Below are 22,897 nucleotides of genomic sequence, written 5' to 3' on the forward strand. Positions count from 1 at the left end.
CACATACCATGGTAAAGCTCTCCGCTAGGCTATTCGTCATGCGTTAACGACCTCAATGCCAACGGAAGCATTGCGAAAAGAAAAAAAGAAAAGGCGGGAAGGCTCCAGCTAACTTTGCATGCAGGAACCAATAATCCCCGCGGCTGCGTACATTTTCACTCCACGCTAATTGCTGCCGTAGGTATGACCACACTTGAGCTTTAATTATTGCCAATGCTCAGACCGACGCTCTGTGGCTATTCAGCAAAAGCCCCATTTGACCCTTTGAAATTGCCAATCCCCTCCAACACATGCACATCCAGGTCCAGTGAACGTGGACGGGATGTGAATTTGGTAAGAAAATAACGCTTGCACCTGATTTAGCGCAAACCTGACTGTGTCAGCTGTTTCGGATCAGAGTTTACCGGTCCGACCACTCGCCAAGCTGTGATCGATCTGAAAGTTGAAAGTTGTGACTTATCGTCGGCGTCGAAGTTGGCCAACCTATTCTTCTTGATCATTCAGCCTTTGAGACTCATTCAACAAGCTGATCACTACTCATTGAGAACTTGCTGTATACAAGCTACAGATTTACTCTATCAATTCAGCTCGACGAAGAGATCGCTCAACATGGTATACGTCGTATCCGGTAGGTTATCATCTCTCAGACTTTAGGATTTTGAGCTTTACTCGCTGACAGCTCCAATACAGATGCCGACTGGTGGAGACAAGCCGTTGTCTACCAGATTTACCCACGTTCTTTCGCTGATGCCAATGGTGATGGTATCGGTGATCTCAAGGGTATCACCTCGCGTGTACCATACCTCAAACAGCTCGGTGTAGATGCCGTATGGCTTAGTCCTTTCTACCCTTCCGCGCTGAAAGATGGTGGCTGTGAGTGGACTCTTGGCTCGTCGAATTCTCAAGAATCTCTACTGACTATCCGGTGATGTTCAGACGACGTCGCGGACTATCGCGATGTCGATCCAAAGATCGGTACCCTGGAAGATTTTGACGAGATGAGTGCTGCGCTCAAGAAAGCTGGGATCAGAGTCATTGTAGATATAGTGCCAAACCATTCGAGTGACGATCATGAGTGGTTCCAGGCTGCTGTCAAAGCTGGAAAGGGATCTCCTGAGAGAGAAAGATACATCTTCAGAGATGGTAAGCGCTTTTCCATTCTTTGCCTGTACCGTCACACACGCACATCAACTATTCCACGACATTCCGCTCAGGCTCACTGGCTATTTACAGGTCTTGGTCCCAACAAAGATCAGCCCCCTAACGATTGGGAAAGTATCTTCGCCGGATCAGCATGGTCTCCCTCAGGTGCGGACGATGGTCAATGGTATTTCCACTGGTTTGATTCCTCTCAACCCGATTTCAATTGGGAGAACGAAGATGTCAAAGCGGACTTCCTCAAAACACTCAAATTCTGGGGTGATAGAGGCGTATCGGGATTCAGAATTGATGTTGCGCATGGCTTGGCCAAGAATATGTCGGAGCCCCTACCCGACTGGAAGACTTTGAGCGAAATGACCACTCAGAAATTGACCAATGGAAATGCTGAACTCGATCACCCGATCTTGGACAGAGCAGAGGTCCACGAAATTTACAGTTCTTGGCGAAAGCTATTCAATACTTATAATCCACCTCTTATGTGAGTTTCGTCCCTCCTGCCATGTCCAGCTGAGACTGCGTGGAAGCTGATATTAGGTGTGCGTCATAGGGCCGTCGCTGAAGCCTGGGTAGCACCTGATCAAAAACGTCTTTATGCCTCATCTGAAGGTCTTGGTCAGACATTCTCTTTCGATATCTTACTTTGCAACTTTGAAGTCGAAGAGTATCGAAAGTGTATTGATCAATCTTTGGTAGCTGCCAAAGAACATCAATCCAGTACTACTTGGGTGTTATCGAACCATGATGTGAGTTACCGCGGACACCCCACCTTAAAGCCCAATACTTACAGATCTCATCGCGATCTCGCAGGTCATGCGTCACGCCAGTCGATTCGGTCTTCCCAATGTCCCCAACGCCAATCTGCCGGTCGCGCAAGTTGCTTTGAACGTTTTCCTACTCGATAAGTTCCAAAAGACTAAGGTGGATATCGAAAGCGGTCTTAGAAGGGCTAGAGCCGCTACGATGATGATCCTGGCTTTACCAGGTTCCACCTATATCTACCAGTGAGTGAATTCGCTTCCCTCCCAATGTCGAATCTTAGCTGACTGGAATATCGCAGAGGCGAAGAACTAGGATTACAAGAGGTAGTCGAAATCGAGCCTGAACAGCGACAAGATCCGATATTCCGTCGAACAAAAGGCAAAGAGATAGGAAGAGACGGATGTAGGGTACCTATTCCATGGGTTTCAACCGAGAAGAATTACGGTTATGGATCCGGAAAGCCCGCTCATCTTCCTCAACCTGAATGGATGGCCGACGTTGCTGTCAATGTGGAAGACAAGGACTCCAGCAGTACGCTCAACATCTATCGAAAAGCTTTGGAGCTGAGAAAACAACTCTTGAAATCTGAAGACTTCGAATGGGTGGAGAACCCTAATAAGCAAGTTTTGCATTTCAGACGACCTGGTGGTTGGGAAGTACTGGTTAATGTCGGGAAAGAAGATGTGGATTTGCCTGCTGGTGAAGTGCTTCTTAGCTCTTCGGAGTCAAGGGAGACTTCCAAGATTCCTGGAGAGACCACGGTTTGGCTCAAGTCTGTATAGAGTATTTGTAGATATCCCACTTGATAGAGTGCATGTTTGGTATAATGTAAAATTCGGTTCATGTTCAATTCCTGCAGCCGGTCCCACGGATGTCTCGGTTAGGTGGATTTCAGATACTACCGGAGAGGCAACCTAATTTGAACCCATCTAGACTGACCCTCGACATCAGGTGATTAATGTTCCTAAGTGTGCCTGAGCATGCGAGAATCTCGTAATGTCAATGTAGTGTCATATCGTATCGTGATTTGCCGGACGGTTTATGAGGTCAACATGCCTCGATGAGATGAACGTTCAAGAATTTACATCTGTACATACTGACAGTCACAGCAGAATGTCAAAGCAAACCCATCCTCAACCCGAGCAAATGGGTGGACCATCGAAGTCTGCACTCTCCGGTCCCGCACCTCCGAAACGCAAGTCCCGATCAACTCGGGGTCTACAAAAGTGAGTTTAAGCCTGCTTACTCCTGGTGTGTTCACTGACACCGATGTCATCATGAAACATCAGCAAAGTCAATGCCCTGGAAGAGCAGATGGGACATGTTAAGGCAAACTTGGAGAATGTAGTATCCCTGCTTTTACGCTTGGCTCCTTCTGCAGGCTTGGTTGCTCCTGTCGTTCCCAAAACATCGAGTAAGTCACATCCACCTGGTTACCTGTTTCCAAATAACTCCTCCAAACCAGCACAAGCTGATACAACCCATTGCAGGCTTAGACGCTGCTGCACCAGGTGTCACAGCCCCACCCGACTCGGTTGCGATTTCCCCTTTGGAACAATGGGTTCAACAATTATCCAACGATGGACCTTCCTCCCTCGTCCATCCCATTCCTCCGCATCCGAATCATACTCAATCCCTGTTAGGCGACCTAGGAGCCATCGAGGAAGGATCTGAGGCTGATGGATCTACCACCGAAGATGACAAGGAGCTTCCAGAAGGTGAAGGGGAGGTAGAGGGTCTATCAATGATGCGAGAAATGCTGCGACGCGAAGAGAGGAGGAGGTTAAGAGCCGACGGGCATCTGACAATCTCAGATGATCCTGTTTCCCCCAAGAACAGGTCTACCGTCGGCGGTCAAGCTGGGACTGATCTGATGGGCCATGATGATGCTCAGGGCTTGACAAAGAAAAGGAAGAGATCGCATCATCAGAATAATGAACGGAGCGATGTTAGTACGCCTTCTGTCAAATCAATGGATCCGATGGTCAAGGGAATATGTAGCGAACTTCATGGAAAACAACTCTTCGATCTGTGAGTCAGCCTTGTGGCTGATGAATAATTACAGAACTAATGCGTGTCATGATACATAGCTTCTTCAAAGGTGCACATGCTTTTATACCGGTGTATGACCCCTCGACAGACACTTGGGAAAGGTACGTCATGCTCATCTATATGAGAGGGAAATGGGGACTCATTCTGTCCATCAGTCTGCGTCGCAGATCACCTTTTTCGATATCTGCTATCCTTTTTGTGGGTCAAAAGATCGTTGATGCAGGGCACGAACCTAGTGAATTGCAGAAACAGTTGAAAGATCATGCTGAGAAGATCGGTAAGATCTCGTCACCTGTCATCAAAAGGACGGCTGGACTGATTCTTAGGATGCAGGAAATACCACTCTTTTCTCGCCTATCGCCAATGCCGAAGCCCTCCAGGCTATGAGTGAGTTATTTCAGACTTTCCAGCCATTGTTGAATTGATGCTCCAGACTTGTCTCGCTGACATTCGATACCTAATTTAGTCGTCCTGGCTTCATGGGGTGATACCGGGTGGAGACCTGGCAGTCATGCGGTCAGTATGGCGTGAGTGTTTAAGCTTGCTTTACTTTCCCGTTCATCACAAGTGTCGGTCGCACTGACCGTCCAGCAATAACAGCTTCGATATGGATCTTTACAAGTGTCTGCCAAAGTTGGCCGAGCGTGAACACACGTCATCGACTGCAATGATCAGCTCAAATGAGGAAACTGAGAGGAGACTGGTGGTTGGTGCGAGACTGTGGTTATTAGTCTGCAAGATGGCTCTGGAGTGAGCGCTACTCGCCTTTGTCACATGATACCACCGTTTCATCGACACTGACACTGAGATCCGTAGGATGGCGTACAATCATGGTCGACCCCTGATCATAGACGAAGGTCTGATACTCCCCCATTCTCACGCATTACTCAATCATCCTTCTCGGCTACCTACAGATGGAAGGATCATAGCTTCATGTGAACTTCATCTTCAAAGTTGTGAGTATCGAATCTCCAACACAGCTCAGGCGCTGTGACTGACAAGTGGGGAGCATTCAGTGCCATTGCATAGGATGAATCTGTCGAACGATAAGCGATACATCGATCAGGCGTTGCAGAGGTACAATGATGGTGCAAGTAGCTGGGAAGCGAAATGGAGAGAGTATTATAGTACATCTAATCATTCTGTGACTGAACCAGAAGGTTAGCTAAAACAAGCGTTCTTGCTCTTAGTCCAACAAGGGATTCCTCCTGATCATGTCTTAGTAACCGATTGTAAGTACTCATTACGGCTCATCGAATCGCTTGTAGTCCGTCCATACCTGATCAAACCTTACATCAACGCTAGTGACTACACAAAGATGCTTCGGCTCGTGAGTCAACAATCTCCTCTCTGTGTTATGGGGAGTTCGTGGCGCTGACCTCATCTGCACTCGTACTGCAGGATTTTGACAAACTCCTGCCTGTTAAGGGAGATCCGTAGTCCCCATGATGTAGGGAATTTACCATTACACAGGAAAAAATGGTTACTGTCCAGTTTAGATGATGCGCAATTCATTGCCGGAAGAATCCTGGCCAGTGAGGTGCGCATTATTCACACATAAAAAAGCAGTGGCTCTCGATCTCCTCTTATTGTGCTGTGCTAAGTTTGCATGACGTTACAGAAAGACAAACTCCTCTACGCAAATCATTACTCTCACGTAGCCCTAGCTTCGGTCTCGAGGATATACATCCGACTCGCCACGTTGTTCCCTGCAGCCGTGGATCTTCGGAGAGTCGCAAAGGATCTTACGCAGCTTACTGATGTCTTATCACATTGTACGTCACTTATTTTCATTTTTCCATCAGACCGAAATCACGCTAATCGTTCTGCGTGATGCATTGCAGTCCCCGGATTCTCATTTGCCAGACAACTGCGCTACGTAATTACCAAAGCCCGCAAAGGCCGTATCCTCCCACCCGAGACCAGACCTGGTTCCCCCAAACCCGGACTCGGACCCGAAGGATCATTCAACCCTTATCTCGAAACCGATCCACGATATCCGACGAGACTGCCAGTGGACGGACACATAATCTTGGAACGGGGACCGGAATTGCATGGCGATAATTTGATTAACGAGAGTCCGTCGGAATTCGATCCGTTCATAGCTGAACAGATGTTCAACCAGAGTCTCTTCGGGAACATGACTGACCACGGACAGGGGCAAAGTCATGATAACATGTTTAACTTCGACCTTGACACCGGATGGAACGGTCCTGTCAACGATGGGGCGTTTCGCGAGTACTCTTCTTCGTCTGAGACCAATCAAGCGCAGACTCAGTGGTCGGGAGGATCAGGCGCTGCGTCTGCGGCAGGTGGGAACTCGAATATCCTCTCTTGGCTCGATTTCCCTGCTCTTGGTGAGTCGTTTATTTGGGTAAGTCTTGTTGGGGTAGATGCTGACATTGGGTGTGGTAGACCTCGATCAGTTCGGTATATGGAATGGTAATTGATGGGAAATGAGAACTCTTGGTAGTTATCTTAGATATAGTATCATGTAAATACCAGTGATTACCTGGACATTATATCTATTCCTACTTGCTCGATTGTCCTATCTGAAGTCGAAATTCAATCAACGTATTTGATGCTAAATGGATGGGGACTTTCTGGTCACTACCTTCGTCAGGAAACGACACAAAGGGTCCTCCCCGCCTAGCTCGAAATGAAGGAATTCCGATCTGGTCGGTCTTTGCTTACATGGGATTGGTAGTATCATTCGAGAACGATCCTCGTATGGATCTAGCACCGATCAGAGCTATGTATGTGCATGTACATGTTCACAATAATATACAAAGATATCGATGATAACCTACAACAGATGACAAAAACAAGATCATACAGGTCCCCCCTTGAGAAACAATTAACATCCGTACTCTCAATAAGCTCGCACTATTCAACAGAACACTTTTACTGGAACGGAAAGGTGTATGCTGTCCAGAACAAATCACATCATGATCCCACCAGCGAACATCATCAATCACTTCGGATAATTGTCCTCCGGTAACCGTCGTTACAACCTCAACCTCCCCATCAACCCTCTAACCCCCTCCACGACATTCTCCACCGACCCTTTCCGCTTGTTTTCAGGCCTCTGCTCGACCTTCAATCCCCCTCCTTCATTCTGCTGCACCACACTGGGATTCCCAAAGTCCTTCTTCTCCACTTTTCTACCAGCATCATCGTTCTTACTCGGACTAGCAATAACACCATCATCTTCACCTGTGATCTTAATAATCCTAACATCCTCCTCATCCCGTCCACTACCTGGCGTCTGGACCTCATGATGTATCTCCGTCTCTTCGTCGGCCGTAAAATAATCGTGCGTGTCTGACATCGGTTCTTCCTCTGTCATCGATAGGGGCGTTATGGGTTTGGGCACCAACGCGGTAGGTGAGGCAGTCGGATTCGGCTGTTCGGTTGACGTGGACGTTGTGGACGTGGCGGATGAGGAGGTTGTTATGGAGTTTGAACGGGAGCCTGCTCGGAGTCGGTTCGTAGCTTGGACGGCCTGTTGTATGTATCAGCAGATTTCCAGCTCAACCGCAAGAGCGGTGGCAAGTCAGAACAGGATACAACAGGTGGAGGATTTGACATGTGGAGGACATCGCATTCGCTCACCCTTATAGCCTTCTTCCATTGCATTTTGGCGTTCAGTGCAGGTATCACAGCGTCCGTCAGATCGTTCTCCGCTGCCGCTTCTTCTCTCATCCACTACGAGTGGAACTTTATTAGCATTGTCCTTGTAATATGAATATGCAGCTCAACCAGTCTATCACGGTAAAACCGTACTCACCGGATGTTTCAACGAGTCAGCAGCCGACATTCTCTTCTTGGGATCAACCACAAGTAGAGCTTTGATAAATTCCTTGGCTATAATGACGATGAGTCACATTAGCCAGAGTATCTTCTAAATTGTTATGGCTGTTACACCACACTTACCAGCCGGTGATACCTTCTTCCAATACCTCTCATGAAACACCACCCTCCCTTTCGTCATCTCACGAAGTAAGAGGTTTCTATCCGTCTCTCTAAAAGGCGAATAACCACATAATATCGTATATGCGATGACTCTACACCAACACATCATTAGCATTCTATCGTACATCTGATAAGTTCTTATCCGCGAGGTTAAGACCACCCACCCGATACTCCAACAATCGCACTTCGTCCCATGTCCCGTACCCATCAACACCTCCGGCGCAGCATACCCGAAACTCCCCGCAGCGTCTTGTAACATCTCTTCGGGATCTTCCAAGTGTTTAGCTATTCCGAAATCGGCAATGACGATCTGGGAGTTGGCATCTTTGGATTTGTATAGGATGTTTTCGGGTTTCAGATCTCGGTGGACTATCTGGTGTGAGTGGAGGTATGAGGCTGCCGAGCATATCTGTCTGTGTAGGAGGATATCTGATCAGCGAGTATATAGGTATCGTGTGGATCGACACAGAGGGAAGTGGGGGAGTGAGTTGAATAGAAACCAACTTTATACATTCCAGAGCATCCTTTTCCGTAAATTTCCCTCTCTCAGATATCCGATCGAACAGTTCACCTCCTACTGCAAGTTCGAACGTTAGGTAGAATCTAACGATCCCACGATATAACGTCAGCACCCCGTCCCCCCTTTCTACCGAATGGATGAACGAATGAATGATTCTGTGAGATGAACTTACTTATCCCTCGATTCGAAGTGATCCCATACATGTACGATATTAGGGTGATCCAGCCCTTTCAGGACGTTGATCTCGTCCATCACTGCTTGTTCGTTATCTTTTACTAGCTTTTTCGATATTATCCTGGACAAGGGAAGGGGAATCAATCTCAATAGTCGTCATAGTACAGATAGGCAGGCGGGGCAACATTGATAGTGGTTGGACATGGTGGGATATGGGAGAGCTCTCACTCACTTCAGCGCTACATCCTTCTTCTCACCCTCCCTAGGCGTCCATGTAGCTCTGACAACTTTCCCAAATCCACCTCTCCCGAGCAACTCTTCAAGCTGATACTCCTTCTTCTTCCTGAACGAGGGAGGCTGCGAGAGCATGTGATCCCGGATATTTGACAAATTCATATTGAATGATTGGTGGAGCTACTGCAGTGAATCGGACAAAGTGGTGAGAGATGAATGTGTTTAGATGGATGTTTCTGATGACCTGTGTATGTGTTTGTAATGCAAGCGAGGTGTATTGGTTGTGTTGTATTTGTGATTTGTGTAGAGTATCAAATGAGATGTGATAGATGATGGACGATGGATGATAAGTTGATGATTGATACCCAGAACTTTTTGTCGAGATGTGAATGATGATGGATATTGTTTACGTGAAAGTGGAAGTGCGATCAGGGGTCATGTAACCTGGAGACACCGATTCGCGGCAAAGTCAAAGTGGACGTGGGTCGTGTGCGGCAAGGTCTGGATTGATCTTTCAATCTAGCGACTGATGTGTGTTTGAGATTGTGCGAGTATGACAATTTAGAGTATAAGGAATCCCTCGAAGGAGGTCGAGCCGAGCGGTGTACAATATCAACAAAGGAGAGACGAGATGCAGAGATGTGCGGGTGAGATCATCGGTAAATTTTAGGTTTTTCGTTGATGAACTGTACTTTCTAGTGGTAGTGCGACGAGCTAGAACATTGCTTTGAGATCCATTGACCGGTGCATCGATGGTCTACTCTGCTTTGTGGGAGATCACGATCCATGCATGCATGTTGTACATACATCACCACCTTTCCTACTACTTACTCTCTCCCTGTCTAAACTGCTCTAACCGACCCTGTTCACGTAGCGCCGAGCACATGCTCTTCTCCGAAGATCTGTCTCTGTTGTCTCTTTGCCAGTTCGAAGCTTCCGTCGGAACCAAAATGACAAGTCGACATGTTTCGTCCATCGCCGATCATCTCATCATCTCCTCTTCTGGAGAATACGAACCCATCCGAAATCGAGTCATTCTCTTCAAAGATATAACCCATTTACCACTTTACAGCTCAAAGTAAAGACACATGCTATCTATCCTCAGAACAGCATCACACGCAGAGCCAAACCCAACATTAACCCTCATCAAACTCATAATCCCTCCTCTAAGCACAAGAACCATCCCAACTAGAACAATGTCAACCCAACACCTATACGGTACCCCCGCCCCTCAACCCTCATCCACCTCCCCCACCCAGCCCAATCCCACCGACGCACCTGAGAAACTCCACCTCACTTCACATAATCAATACAAGACCCCCCGTCTTCTCCGAGAGAACCTCCACCCCAACCCTCTTATCCAATTTAACACCTGGCTTTCATCCGCCCTTGACCCGAAAGATGACTCACCACAAGTGAAAGAACCAGAAGCTATGACTCTTTCTACTGCCCTCCCAAACGGAATCCCATCTTCTCGTGTTGTCCTGCTCAAAACTGTCGATGAAAAAGGTTTCGTGTTCTTTACGAACTACAATTCCCGCAAATCCCAAGAACTAACTTCAAATCCATATGCGAGTCTGGCATTTTACTGGCGAGAGATCTCCAGACAAGTCCGGGTGGTAGGCAGAGTAGAGAAGGTGACTAGAGAGGAGTCAGAGGAGTACTTCCAATCTAGGCCTAGGGGCAGTCAGGTGGGGGCATGGTCCTCTGCTCAAAGCACTGCTGTACAGGAGGGCGAGGTGCAGAGTATAGTTGATGAAAAGACGAGAGAGTTCGAGGGGAGGGAGAAGATTGATTGTCCGGACTTTTGGGGCGGTTGGAGGGTTGTCCCTTTGTGAGTTGGTCTTCCTTCGAAGAAACTGTCTATCAATTAGGATGTTAAGATGGATCGCTCCTCGGAATCCTATCTTATCCTATTACACAGGTTGCTGATATTCATTACTTATGATCGCAGCGAGGTGGAATTCTGGTCTGGTCAACCATCTAGATTACACGATAGGTTCAGGTACACTCGACCTCAGGATTCGGAGGGCGGTGAATGGGAGATCAACAGATTGGCTCCTTAGGTTTCTTGACGATTGGACTTCGTCACAACCAAATGACGGATTTATAGTGGACTGTGAGAAGGAAGGAGGCAAGGTAGATTAGCATACGGAGATCTCAAACAGTAGTGCATGCAGACAAGTAATAGATGTGATATGCAAACTGGATCTGCAGTCGAGTGATTCAAGTCATTCAGATGATCCAGATGATCCAGATGTATCGTACCCTATGCTTGAAGCAGTTTGTGCGTGATGGTATGACCGTTCGATGGAATCTTTGCGACGCAGATGAGCTCGCACACAAACACATGTCGATCAAGCCAAGTAAGCACAAAAGCACATAGCACATGATGCAAGAATTCTGCATTTTGATTTTCATCATCTCAAATCCTTCTCTTTCTCCTCAAGACCTGATCTCAAGAGAGAGTGTCAACCTTGATCACTATTACATTTACATGCACCTCCCCCACACTCCTGATGTACTTTTCCTCCCATTCCTCCTAAATTGATTTAGACTAGACTGTCTACTCCAACTCCTCAAGCTCAGTCTCCTTCTTCCCCTCACCCTCGGCCTCATCAAAGTTCTCAACCAAATCAGGAATCTCATCCTCGCCTTCGCCCTCGGCACCGGCACCTCCAGCAGCGGCGGCAGCAGCGGCCTGTCGGGCAGTCATGGATTGGTAGGACTCGGCGAGTCTCCTCAAGTTCGCCAAAGAGTCGGGACCGAGTTGGTTAAGGATTCCGGGGACAAGTTCGGTGAGTTCCTTGGTTTGGCCAGGGCCGTATACTGCCAAGGTGTTGGAGGGGAGGGCGGCGTGGACTATTAATTGGGAACAGTGGAATTAGCAAAATGTGTTTAGTTTGAGCAGATATGATGTTTGGATTGCTGAACAGTCTACATCTGGCTGAATGGAGAAGGAGGGTTGCAACATCCATCCCATCCATTCTTCACGAGACGCAAAACCACTACATCTTCAGTCAAGAAGAGATTGAACACCCACCTCGTGGCGCACCGAAATGCAAGACATTACCATCCTCCTTGAACATGTTAACCTCCTCTACACCGGTGATAGGTTGAACACCGAGCTTCTTAAGAGCAGCTTGGAGCTTTCTGTCATCCCCTTGAGAGGCGGTGACGGACTTCTTGACTTGCTTTCGTCGGGGTGTACCCTTACCACCTGTTTGGGTTGGAATTGCGGGGTATTCGGTGTAAGGCGATTGGCGGTGTTTAAGAGATCGTGATAGATATGAGGAGATGGTTTAAGATTTAGATATTGGTTGGAGGAGGATAAGAGTGGGTACGTGGACGGTCGAAAGGTATGGAATAAGGTTGTGTAGTTGATAGAAGGACAATACATGTCAAGTTTAGCAAAACCCCTCATCATTCAAGGTTAGAAGGAAAGTGACTGACCGATTCGAACTTGAGCTTGGAGCTTGGCCAACTTATCCTTGTCCATTTTGTCTAACTTTTATGGTGTGTATAAGGCAGAAGATGCTATGGGAGTTGTTGTGGAAGGGAGGTTGGTCGAAATGGAATATTCGGACGAGCAATGAGGGCAAAAAAGAGGTAGCGAGCACTGGCTGTCAGCTTGACCGTGAAAGTACGGGGAGGGTTGTAGAAGTACTCACCTTTGGGTAGCTACTTTGCCTTGATATGAGATGATCTGGGTTAAGGAGTATAGATAAGGTGATAACAGTTATACGATATATTCAATCTCCTACTCACTCACTCACCCACCATCGCTGACACTCCTCGCTCTACTCGTAGTATCGTTTCGGCGGGGCCTACCACCTAAAAGTGGCAGTTGCTCTGGTCAAGGTGGTTTCGGCATTTGTCGGTGATATGACGATCACATCATGCGTGGCATCTGACGCGTGTGTTATTCTGTGTTACGTTTGAGCCTGGGTCATGTCACAAAGTATATGAGTAATGTTTGATTCCTGGTTATATGCGGTATTATCATTCATCCATTTCTGAACAACCTCGTCATTGTGCCATATCAATTCTTGAGCTAAGGCAAGCGACAAGACAACATGTTCGCCCCCCGCTCTACCCACTTACCACGGACATACTCGGTCTATCACCAACCAACAACAACCAAGAAGAACACCAACAAGGAGAACGCCAATGCTCTACCTTCCAAGACCCCCTCGAGGGCTGGTAAACCTCTCATGGGTGGGATGGGGACAGGGATGAGGATTGGGTTAGGAGTGAAAACTGAAGGGAGGGATAGGAATGTGTTGATGACGCAGCAACAGACTGGTGGTGGGAAAGGGAAGGGTAGGGAGGGGGACGATATAGGTGCGTATTCATCATATGACATCTGGGTCCTGGTCTGAGCAAGTAGCTCTCTCAGCGATTCGATGATATCAATGATTTGCCTAGCTGTTCATCTTCACTCAGGGCTTATATGCTGATCTGTTATGTTAATGTGCAGAACCAAAACGACTCTTCTCCCACGGCCCCTCAAAATCAACCACCTCCCTCCCCCCCTCCAAATCACTATCCTCAATGCCCCATATCCGACATACACATACCAAGACCCCCGCCCTATCCAGGAAGAAGCAACAATTCCAAGCTCTACGTACACCCGCTCCCGCATTTGCAGAACCAGCGCCCACGCCGCTACCATCCGCTACGAGACAACGGAGGAGGTCGAGACAATCATTATCGAATATAAGTCTGACACCTATCAAGGCGCCCATCGAACAGAGTTTTGTCACTCCTGCTCCGGTCCAATGGGAGGAAGAGCTCAGTTTGGGGAGTATAGAGGAGACTACTCATGAGATGTTGCATGATGTTCGAGAGGAGAACGAGGTGGATGATGCGAGTGAGGGTGATCCGGAGTATATGCCTCCTCCTGTTGAGGGTGAGTTGAACAGGATTCAATTGTCCTTCATTTGACCGACCATTGTCTTTTGTCTTCCGAGGGTTGGACACTGATTTTTATTTTGACGTTATAGAACTTCCCTATACTCCAGCATACGACCATCCAGATCTCACATCGATATTCTCCACACTCTCTGCTTTACCTCCTATGTGGACGCAGTACGATGATGTTGTGATAAGGAACATACCAGCATTTGAAGTAGAGGAGATCAGTATTGGAGGACTGAACCTGAAAGGTAAGCTTAGACATCCTCTCAAATCTTATCCCGATCCACCTCAACAATAATGGTTCATATCAACGAATCGGGATGTAGCTGACTTGCCTTTTTCCACACAGATGACGAAGACCTAGAAGAAGAATGGTTGAAACCGAAACCGAAACCGAAACCCATCCAACCCAAAGTCAGTACCCTGAACAAATCGAAGGGCATGGCATCCATCAGAGGTGTACCACCCAAACCTACCCCAGCAAATATCAAACCAGCAACCACATCGCGTTTGAATCCTACGACCATACCCATCCCCTCAATTAGGATTAGACCACCTGCACCTGTACCTAGACCACCACCTGTTCGACATACTGCGACAGGTCTGAACGGGACCAAAGCTCCTCTCAAAAGGCCAGCTCCAGCGATCCATGAACGAGATAAGGCGTTGTTCGATTCTTGGGATCAAGAAGATACGTTGGACGAGTTTGAGCTGAGTTTGGACATCGACGTTGAACCTATGGAAACAGGACTGAGAATCGATGAGCTGAAGATCTCAGAATAGTTATGCGAGATTGATATCTCAGTATTTGATTGTGACTCGTGGTTCTGATAATTCGATCCTGTCCTTAAAAACCAATTTGGTGATCTGTTCATTTTATATTTGATCCCTCATCTTCACCTCTATATGTACATTCAATGCTTGACATGATCTTTGTTGTTTGTTTGATACCTTCTCTTACGAAATTACGACCTATAATCTAGTCTATTGTATAACCACGACGCGATACCAAATGAATGAGTTTCATGAATACTATCCACTTTCCACCCAATCTGCGATGATCAAGCTGCAGGTCCATACATCACATCGTCCATTCTAGCCGTATCATACATACAGTGTACAGCACACAGAGACAATCGTACCCCACCTCATACCTTCTTTCCCTTGTCCTCCTCCTTCCTCGCCTTCATCTCCCTATACATCCTCACTACCCTCTCCCTCTCCTCCTCGAGGATCCGTTTCTGCCCAGCATTCAACGGGATCTTCCCACTATCCCTCCCTATCGCCGAATACACCTCCTTGCCTGTCCCTTTACTCTGCCCAGACTTCCTCAAATGCGGCAGTTGAGGTGGAGCCTGTACAATATCATTCAACCGTCTAGGTCTCTCCATCTCCCTAAATTCCTTTATGGGTCTCTTCTTCTCCTTCTCCTCTCCCTCTCCTTCTCCCTCTTCCTCATCATCTTCTACATCCCGCTTCCTCTTCCCTTTTTCCCTCGTCAATTCCTTCTCCCTAACTTCTTTCAAATACTTTTCCAACGCCTCCTTAGGAACTTTCCCATCTTTGATAAGTTTCTCCAACTTCGCTTTCCTCTTCCTAACTTTCTTATCCCGATTGGCCTGGGCAGCTTCAGCAGCTTTAATAGACGCAGCATCCTTGATAGCCTTTGATACGCCCCCCCTGAGGAGAGTTTCTATTCGACGATTGTATTCTCCTAATGTTTCATTGGGTAGGATCTTGGGGATTTCCTCTTTGCCTTTTCCTTTGCCCTTGTCTACGTTGTTACTCTTCGTGTTTGAAGAGGAGGATGCAGAGGGGTCGGAAGAAGCAGACTTGGGTTGACCCGTATCTTCACTATTTGTTTTCCCACTCGAACGGAATTCCGATTGGAATTTCCATCCTGAGATTATACGAGAGGCAGATTTGGGGGTATCGTCGTATGCTGATGTGAGGGCTTTAGTGGATGGAGGGAGGTTGGATCCTCTGAATGATATCGAAGGATTGATCAGCTCTGGTATTGGGTTTCATATGATGTATTACCATGTGAGATGTGACGTATCGAAGGTAAGGGATGACTCACTTCTTGGCTGTCTCTGCCTCTCGGACTGATCGTTTCGCACCTAATTAGAGATTAAAATATATCAGCTTGTGGTTTTGCTATTGCGGGTGAGTCAGGACTCACGCTTATGAGGCATTTTTTGATTGTTCTGGATGTGTGTTGTATACCTCTTCTGCTATTGGTGATGTGGATACCTATACCTGTGTAGCGTTCTCTGCTCTCCTGTATAACCTTTCACAGTGGATGCTGATCGACTACTGATGAATATGATGATACTGTTGCTCTTCATCTCCTTCTGCCGGACATGGACGTCTGAAATTCTTGAAAGCATCAACAACCCTCAGGAACGGAGACGCACGTGACACGGAATCCAGCGGACAGAGTATCAGGCTGATCCCGGAGGATGTCAAAATGAGCCTGATACTTATTCTGCTTTCAACCTACTGCTGTTGCTTACTTCCAATCCGATTCTTCACTTTACATCTTGCTTTTGGCTGTCAGAGATAAATCCAAGCAACAAAACGATAATATACCACCAACACTCATACATACATCGCAATCCTACATCACAAACCCATCTACCCGATTTCACCTACCTGAAATTTCTCCACCATGTCAAACTTTGCCAAGCAGGTTCCAAAAGCAGTGAAAGAAATCAGATTACATTTCTGTCAGACCTCTGGACATTCAGCCGGTGTCAGGTGAGTGCGAGTGCCATTGGCATCACCCATATCTCTTCGTCTCACTACACATAGGCCAGATCGCATATTCCCGCAAAAACGAATCGGTCGTGTGGAATATCGAGGTACATTTGCTAATTCGATTCTCATCTTCTGACTTTACAGACAATTCGTTCAATCCTCTTACCCATCCATCAAATCCTCGAACCCAGATTTGAAGTTCCTCATCAGGGAGGCTAGTGAGATCTCGCCCAGGGCTTTTGTAAGATTCGGTGAGTGGTTCTTACTCACTCTTACGAATTGCACCTCTACACATGGAGCAGTGCGACTGCTTCATCCGTCCATTCTATTCTCAACTCTTGTCTATGCCTTTGTCACATCGACGTCGAGCTACGGGACAGTATCACTGGCCTTTACTGTTCAGAAGAAAAGAAAAGAAGAGAAAAGAAAATCCGATGCTAATTGTTTTTTCTACCATGACACAGAACGAGGCGCCGAATCCCAAACCCAATTAGCGGACCTATCAGAATCTCAAGTAGCCACCGAATTAAGTAGATTAGTAAATTCGCAGACTGTCGGTAAGCCTCAATAGGAAAGAGATGGTCCGTAGACTTGGATGTTGGGTCAAGAAGGCCATCCTCATGACATAGATGGAGGGGATTGATGGGGCTGCACGTCAACTCTACTAGTATGGTATGCAAGCATCTCATGACATGGTTCATCCTCAACGAGAACGCATGGACAGCTACAGCTAACAGCTAATGGTCGTTGATGCTTATCTACTTATCCCGTAGAAGTATATCGTCAACAGACAAGTTTATTTATAGGTCGAGGTTCCGGTAAATCAACGACCATTCGAGTCCTCGATACGTCGTCAAGATACGAAAATCAACGGTAACCATCACCGTAACCAAGCAATATCACCAAGCTCATCTCCTTGCTCCACACACTGGTAACGACCCAGGATGATTTGTCGATGAGATCTTGGCCTCATGCATGACTCGCTCAGACAGACATGTTCAAACACAATTGGATCCAGCTCGACCATCAAAAGGAGGAAAGGCTGTCACCAGGCAACTGCGCCGCTATGACCTCACTTCAATCCGAAACGTAGACACGGGTATGTATCCACACTCATTTGAACTGAGAGATCTGGAATCCTCTCATCGTTGGAGCCCACTCACTTGGATATATAGTATACTACTGACCTGTTTACTCACGATATGCCTCCCCTTCTCCTCCTTGTTCCTCTTTGACCTCCTTGTTTTCCTTTTATTCTGATTGTTCATTTCGCCTTGACGGCTCTTCTTCCATTTCAACCCTCAGAGAGGATACTTCATTTTGCTGTTCCTTGTTCAATTTACAAATCGGCAGGTCCGCTCGTTATACCTCCAACTGTTTGTCTTCCTCCCTACCTCATACCATATCAGAGTCCTCGCCACCGGACACCAATCTCAATATACCCACCCCCTTTCCAGATTTCCACTAGAACAGATTCAGAGCTAAAAACAAATACCAGAACAACAAATCAAGATGCAGGTCATGCTTCCTTTCCTCCTCATCTTCTTCCATATCCAACGAGCTTCCGCCCAAGTCGTTCTAGGTATCAACGCATCTCCTTCCCCCACTGAATCGAATGTTCAACCTACCGATCCCGCTCTATCTGTTCCTACTGATATCCCCACGGGTACGACGGAAGATGCGTCGAGCGCAACGGCAACTATCACGGAATTCGTCATGCCTACTCCTCTCCGGGCTGGGGCGAAGTATGAGAAACCTTCGGAAGATAGGTGTGGGGAATGGGGTTGTGGGAGGGTGATGTCTTCAGAGTGGGTAGTTCTTTGTTTCCCCTCTCCATCCTCATATGGAACATATCCAAATATACTGTAGTTTTGTAGAACGACAAAACGTTAGTCGAGCGATAAGTTATGTGTCCAATATGAATGGATCTCAATAACGGTTGATTGATTGATTGATTTACTGAATATCTTCTTCTTTTGGTATATCACAATAGCCAAGCATCATGTTACCCCGCCGTCACTTCCTGGGCTCACCGCTCGATGAACTGCGGGTACGGCCATACACGAAACGCTGAGGGGAACTGCCAGGCGGAGGGGTGGTATGATATGCAGTTGGGATGCTATGAGACGACTATCATACAGGGTATGTCGTCTGTCTCCCCTCTCTCCTTTCTCACATTGCGCTTTGCGAGAGCAGACTAGAGTAGAAGGAAGCCGATTGCTGATTTGTGGGGACGTCGGGGTAGAGACTACTTCGGTTGTGCAGGAGTGCTATGCCTGGACTGAAACCATGACTGAGCAGAGTGAGCGTGTTTCTTCTTTCGGTGAAGCAATATCGAAAGATTGGGGCTGATGATTAGGGTGGAAGCAGTGACTGTCACTGAGACTGCCACGATGTAAGTCCGACATATGTAACGATCATCCGTCCTTATTTGTGAATTGGAGGATTGACATGAGTCAATGGGTTTCTATAGGACCGAAACGAAAGCTGAGGTGTCTACAGTCACGGAGGTGGTCAATCAAACCATGTAAGCTCGTTCAATATCTGGTGAGAGAACAGTATCTTATACTGATCTACAAACGTTGTAGAACCGAGACGATCCCTGTGACTTTGACAGCTACAGCCACACAACTATCGTAAGTATCCCACCAATCTGGGAACCCATAAACCCGCTCAATTCACGCAGATCAAATAGCTGATCATGTAAATGACACGATACTGCAGTACGGAGATTCAGGCTACGACAGAGATCCAGACTATGACTGAGACTGTTATCCACAACGTCACATCTACCCAGTGAGCTCGCTCTTTCGCGACGAACTGTAATTGAGGGCCTAGCTTACGTGTTGGGATGTGCAGGATGGTAACTCAGACTCAGACTATGGTGGAGACTATGACTGTTAATCATACTCTGTAGGAACCTCTTAATTCTCTCTGCCTCAATCGGTATGTATGGTGCAGAATAGCTGAAGGACATCGATTAGAACCGAAACGATGACCAAGACTGAGAGTGTTCCCGTGACCATGATCGAGACCATGATCAGTGTGAGTTAGCCCTCCTCAATATCAACCTTCTAGTGTAGGGCATATACTGATATAGAGCGATGACTGCAGACAATGGTCGTGCCCACCACAGTGGTCCAGACGGAGGTGCAAACTGCTCGAATAACCGATATCGTCACGAAGAATGAGTATGTGTCCTGCCTCTACCCGTTGTCGCATTGAGAAGCAGCTGATTGAACTGGCTTGACTGAATCATAGAACACAGACCCAGATCCAAACTCAGGTAGCTACCCAGACTGAGAAGGTTACAGAAACCCAAGTGGCCACTGAGACAGCTGTGAGTTTATTTGCTTTTATCGCGACCTTGTCAGTCCGAACAATGTGGTGCCAGGGAGCGACGGCGGGTTAACCTTACTTTGTGTTATTAACAGATCCAAACTGCCATTCAGACAGTCAAGGAAACGCAGATTCAGAATGTAACAGCCACTCAAGTAAGCTATATAGCCCATGGATTAAGTATCCGAGCAAGCAAAAGCTTACTTATTAACTACTTTTCTAGACCGAAAAAGCTATCGAAACTCAAATGCATACCGTCACCGACACAGCCGTCTCAGTCGTTGTATCAGCTACCACCGAAGTGCAAGTAGCTGTGAGTCATCTTCATCCTTACCCTCCTCCAAAGAAGTTACGTTAATACGACTTTCGTTAGACCGAAACATTACAACAAAACTCTACCGAAACACTCATCTCAACTGCCCTAGCAACAGCCACCGCAACTTCCACAGCGACATCAACGGTAACTGAAGCTGCTACCCTAACTGAACAAGCCACTATCACTGCGCTGGCTACGGCAACAGTAACAGAGACGATCGCTTCGGCCGTTGCTGCCGGAGGACAGGGTCAGCAGGGCGATGCGGGGGCATTATCAAGTTGTCAGATGAGTTGTTCGTCTGTCTTTGGATGGGGGGATGGAGGTAGTACTACACATGCTGCTTATGCTGAGCCCACCCAGGGACAGGAGTATGGGTATGAGTCGTCATCGAGTGAAGGAGAGGGTTATGGCGGTGGGTATCAGTACAAGAATAAGAGGAGGTTGAGATCACGATGGTAGATGCCTGATCATAGTATCAGTGCACACGTTGACGAAGAATACACCCATCGATATCATACCTTTATAATCCCTTTTGCTCAGTATGACCCTAACGACCAGAATACAGCGTACATGCATTTGTGATTTTGACAGTATTCGTAGCTTGACAATCGGTATCTCGGCCATCGGTTTGTCTTCAGGCACGGGGATGAGCATGAGGTCCGATCGTTATGTTAGGCTGACATCATCAGAAACTACTGACATCGTCGTGTTCGAATTCGCATCCGTACGTTCTTGGGCAGTGTTCCACATATATATATAGGTCCTTTCCGATGTATCATCTGTTCATTGTCTCTCATACCAATCGCAGTATTGCAGAACAGCTCTCAGTTGAATAAGAACAATGGCGTTCCTAGGTCTTCATCCGGCAGTGACCTCTCGTCTGGCAGGTATCATCGGGTTTACGTGAGTCATATCTTACACCCTTCACAATACGGATCTCATAGGTCTTACGATGATTACAGGACTGACCCGATGAGATATTGAACAGCTTCGCATACCAAACTGCCTTTGCACTGTACTCCGTCCCCAATAAGACTGAAAAGCTATATGACTTTGCCGGTTCAACGGGATTCATCACCTCTACTTTATTATCTCTGGTGAGTCACACCCTCCTATCTCTCCCTCACGCCAATCTACTGCAACTTTTGGGGCTATGCTGATGTATTGTACGTGGGATAGTACTACCCCGCCGTCAAATCATGGATCACCAAATCACCTTCCATCCCCCTCTCAGCGGTGCAACATCACCCTAGACAGTTGGTTATTAGCGCTATGATATTGTTGTGGGCTGGTAGATTGGGGTATCATCTTACCAAGGTGAGTCGAGCTGTGTACTAGATCTACATGGGATGGGATGGTCCAATTTCCACGAGATGTGTGGACTCCTTTCCAAATGCGTTACCTGGCCTGTCCTGAGATTGTCTGAAAGTCAAGATAACGGGTCGGCATGAGCTGATATCACATGATCGTTCGCTAGCGTATCGCCAAACACGGCTCGGATTCTCGATTCGACGATCTCAAAATTAAACCTGGCATATTCTCTGGCATGTGGTGAGTGCTATTTATGATCACCCACCGCACTCAGGAGCTTACCACGGATGTGACAATGCTCACTGAATTTATTTTGTCCAGGTTCGGCCAAGCTCTCTGGGTCACCGTCGTCGGTCTACCTGCATTCCTCGTTAATTCCTTGCCTGCTGCTGCCCATCCCGCTCTGGGCTTGAAAGATTTCATTGGGTTGGGTATATGGATCGCTGGTTTAGGATTTGAGATCGTTGCTGATCAACGTGAGTTTACCGATTACGCACACATGTGTTTCGGTGAACCTGCCTACTTACCAAGTTCACTTTGATTTAGAAAAATCAACTTGGAGGAAAGCGAAGGACGAGAAAAAACATGAGGAGAAATTCATCTCATCTGGATTATGGAGTCTATCAAGGCATCCCAAGTGAGCGGCAATCATTTCGTTCAACTTTCCATTCCTAAACTTCCATCAGGTAATGATAGGATCTGAGCCAACTGTATCGCGTTACAGCTACCTTGGCGAAGTAATCCTCCAAACCGGTCCACCCCTCTTACTACTCACCACCCAACTCCCTCCCACCGTCAAATACCTTGGAGTTATCTCTCCTGTATTCACCTACATCCTCTTGAGATACGCATCGGGCGTACCTCCCCTCGAAGAGGCTGCGGAGAAGAAATGGGGTGATGATGCCGGGTGGAAGAAGTATAGGGATGGCACGAGTATGTTCGTGCCTTTGCCGTTTGGTCTGGGCAAAGGTAAGATCTAAGTAGGCTGGACTGCCGAGTATCAAAAGCAGATCTGTGTATAGTCTGAAGTGGACTGAAGTAGCTATCATAATGAAGCATGTACAGTACGACTTGATGTCTTCTTTTCGGCTCATCAGCGTGATGTTGGAGAACACTATAGGTGCAGCCGGTGGGGTTGCAAAGTATCAAGCTATGCTGTTCTCTGATGCTCGGGTATTATGTTTTCAGCCATTTAAGAAACACATAAACAGCTCATACACAAGGTAGGCCCGGATCTATCGGGCCTCTTTATGGTGTTCTTACAATACCGTTGCATGGTAGTACATAGCATAGGCTGCTAAGTTGGTACACGTCGGGTGCACGACGCCTGACATATTCTCCAATTACTCGTAACTTTTGGCTCGACTTCTCATTGC

At 47.2% G+C, this 22,897-nt stretch overlaps 10 protein-coding genes across 10 annotated transcripts; 7 read left to right on the forward strand and 3 right to left on the reverse strand.

Annotated features, from left to right (window-relative positions):
- Positions 1 to 609: 609 nt before the first annotated feature.
- On the forward strand, positions 610 to 2,702 carry I302_101847 (uncharacterized protein; the record flags this gene model as incomplete). The annotated part of the gene is made up of 7 exons (XM_019187227.1): positions 610 to 628; positions 691 to 873; positions 937 to 1,143; positions 1,234 to 1,639; positions 1,709 to 1,904; positions 1,969 to 2,162; positions 2,219 to 2,702. 7 exons carry the CDS (start codon positions 610 to 612, stop codon positions 2,700 to 2,702), a joined length of 1,689 nt encoding a protein of 562 aa, XP_019050105.1.
- Positions 2,703 to 3,033: 331 nt separating this feature from the next.
- Positions 3,034 to 6,422, forward strand: I302_101848 (uncharacterized protein; the record flags this gene model as incomplete). Its single annotated transcript, XM_065869373.1, has 16 exons — positions 3,034 to 3,146; positions 3,210 to 3,334; positions 3,411 to 3,951; positions 4,011 to 4,073; positions 4,128 to 4,249; positions 4,306 to 4,359; positions 4,439 to 4,499; positions 4,573 to 4,722; positions 4,789 to 4,928; positions 4,989 to 5,099; positions 5,163 to 5,204; positions 5,278 to 5,302; positions 5,374 to 5,512; positions 5,594 to 5,747; positions 5,817 to 6,329; positions 6,388 to 6,422. 16 exons carry the CDS (start codon positions 3,034 to 3,036, stop codon positions 6,420 to 6,422), a joined length of 2,388 nt encoding a protein of 795 aa, XP_065725445.1.
- Positions 6,423 to 6,979: 557 nt separating this feature from the next.
- On the reverse strand, positions 6,980 to 9,037 carry I302_101849 (uncharacterized protein; the record flags this gene model as incomplete). The annotated part of the gene is made up of 8 exons (XM_019187229.1): positions 6,980 to 7,477; positions 7,588 to 7,680; positions 7,763 to 7,839; positions 7,909 to 8,039; positions 8,112 to 8,360; positions 8,452 to 8,550; positions 8,640 to 8,762; positions 8,874 to 9,037. The coding sequence occupies 8 exons, from the start codon at positions 9,035 to 9,037 to the stop codon at positions 6,980 to 6,982; spliced, it is 1,434 nt and encodes a 477-aa protein (XP_019050107.1).
- A 1,034-nt stretch (positions 9,038 to 10,071) lies between these two features.
- I302_101850 (pyridoxamine 5'-phosphate oxidase) lies at positions 10,072 to 10,941 on the forward strand (the record flags this gene model as incomplete). The annotated part of the gene is made up of 2 exons (XM_019187230.1): positions 10,072 to 10,709; positions 10,830 to 10,941. The coding sequence occupies 2 exons, from the start codon at positions 10,072 to 10,074 to the stop codon at positions 10,939 to 10,941; spliced, it is 750 nt and encodes a 249-aa protein (XP_019050108.1).
- A 500-nt stretch (positions 10,942 to 11,441) lies between these two features.
- On the reverse strand, positions 11,442 to 12,374 carry I302_101851 (nascent polypeptide-associated complex subunit beta; the record flags this gene model as incomplete). Its single annotated transcript, XM_019187231.1, has 3 exons — positions 11,442 to 11,737; positions 11,919 to 12,095; positions 12,329 to 12,374. 3 exons carry the CDS (start codon positions 12,372 to 12,374, stop codon positions 11,442 to 11,444), a joined length of 519 nt encoding a protein of 172 aa, XP_019050109.1.
- A 577-nt stretch (positions 12,375 to 12,951) lies between these two features.
- Positions 12,952 to 14,578, forward strand: I302_101852 (uncharacterized protein; the record flags this gene model as incomplete). Its single annotated transcript, XM_019187232.1, has 4 exons — positions 12,952 to 13,219; positions 13,356 to 13,787; positions 13,882 to 14,043; positions 14,145 to 14,578. 4 exons carry the CDS (start codon positions 12,952 to 12,954, stop codon positions 14,576 to 14,578), a joined length of 1,296 nt encoding a protein of 431 aa, XP_019050110.1.
- Positions 14,579 to 14,943: 365 nt separating this feature from the next.
- I302_101853 (uncharacterized protein) lies at positions 14,944 to 15,990 on the reverse strand (the record flags this gene model as incomplete). The annotated part of the gene is made up of 3 exons (XM_019187233.1): positions 14,944 to 15,778; positions 15,876 to 15,915; positions 15,978 to 15,990. 3 exons carry the CDS (start codon positions 15,988 to 15,990, stop codon positions 14,944 to 14,946), a joined length of 888 nt encoding a protein of 295 aa, XP_019050111.1.
- Positions 15,991 to 16,466: 476 nt separating this feature from the next.
- I302_101854 (uncharacterized protein) lies at positions 16,467 to 17,126 on the forward strand (the record flags this gene model as incomplete). The annotated part of the gene is made up of 3 exons (XM_019187234.1): positions 16,467 to 16,555; positions 16,700 to 16,806; positions 17,020 to 17,126. 3 exons carry the CDS (start codon positions 16,467 to 16,469, stop codon positions 17,124 to 17,126), a joined length of 303 nt encoding a protein of 100 aa, XP_019050112.1.
- Positions 17,127 to 18,067: 941 nt separating this feature from the next.
- On the forward strand, positions 18,068 to 20,669 carry I302_101855 (uncharacterized protein; the record flags this gene model as incomplete). The annotated part of the gene is made up of 14 exons (XM_019187235.1): positions 18,068 to 18,363; positions 18,549 to 18,697; positions 18,801 to 18,857; positions 18,926 to 18,950; positions 19,029 to 19,082; positions 19,144 to 19,191; positions 19,280 to 19,351; positions 19,415 to 19,468; positions 19,540 to 19,600; positions 19,670 to 19,746; positions 19,817 to 19,895; positions 19,990 to 20,049; positions 20,118 to 20,207; positions 20,268 to 20,669. 14 exons carry the CDS (start codon positions 18,068 to 18,070, stop codon positions 20,667 to 20,669), a joined length of 1,524 nt encoding a protein of 507 aa, XP_019050113.1.
- A 382-nt stretch (positions 20,670 to 21,051) lies between these two features.
- Positions 21,052 to 22,501, forward strand: I302_101856 (uncharacterized protein; the record flags this gene model as incomplete). The annotated part of the gene is made up of 7 exons (XM_019187236.1): positions 21,052 to 21,113; positions 21,199 to 21,307; positions 21,390 to 21,527; positions 21,688 to 21,761; positions 21,843 to 21,997; positions 22,068 to 22,158; positions 22,246 to 22,501. The coding sequence occupies 7 exons, from the start codon at positions 21,052 to 21,054 to the stop codon at positions 22,499 to 22,501; spliced, it is 885 nt and encodes a 294-aa protein (XP_019050114.1).
- Between the last annotated feature and the right edge of the window lie 396 nt (positions 22,502 to 22,897).

This window comes from Kwoniella bestiolae, chromosome 1 (assembly GCF_000512585.2).
Source record: "Kwoniella bestiolae CBS 10118 chromosome 1, complete sequence".
Classification (NCBI taxonomy): domain Eukaryota; kingdom Fungi; phylum Basidiomycota; class Tremellomycetes; order Tremellales; family Cryptococcaceae; genus Kwoniella; species Kwoniella bestiolae.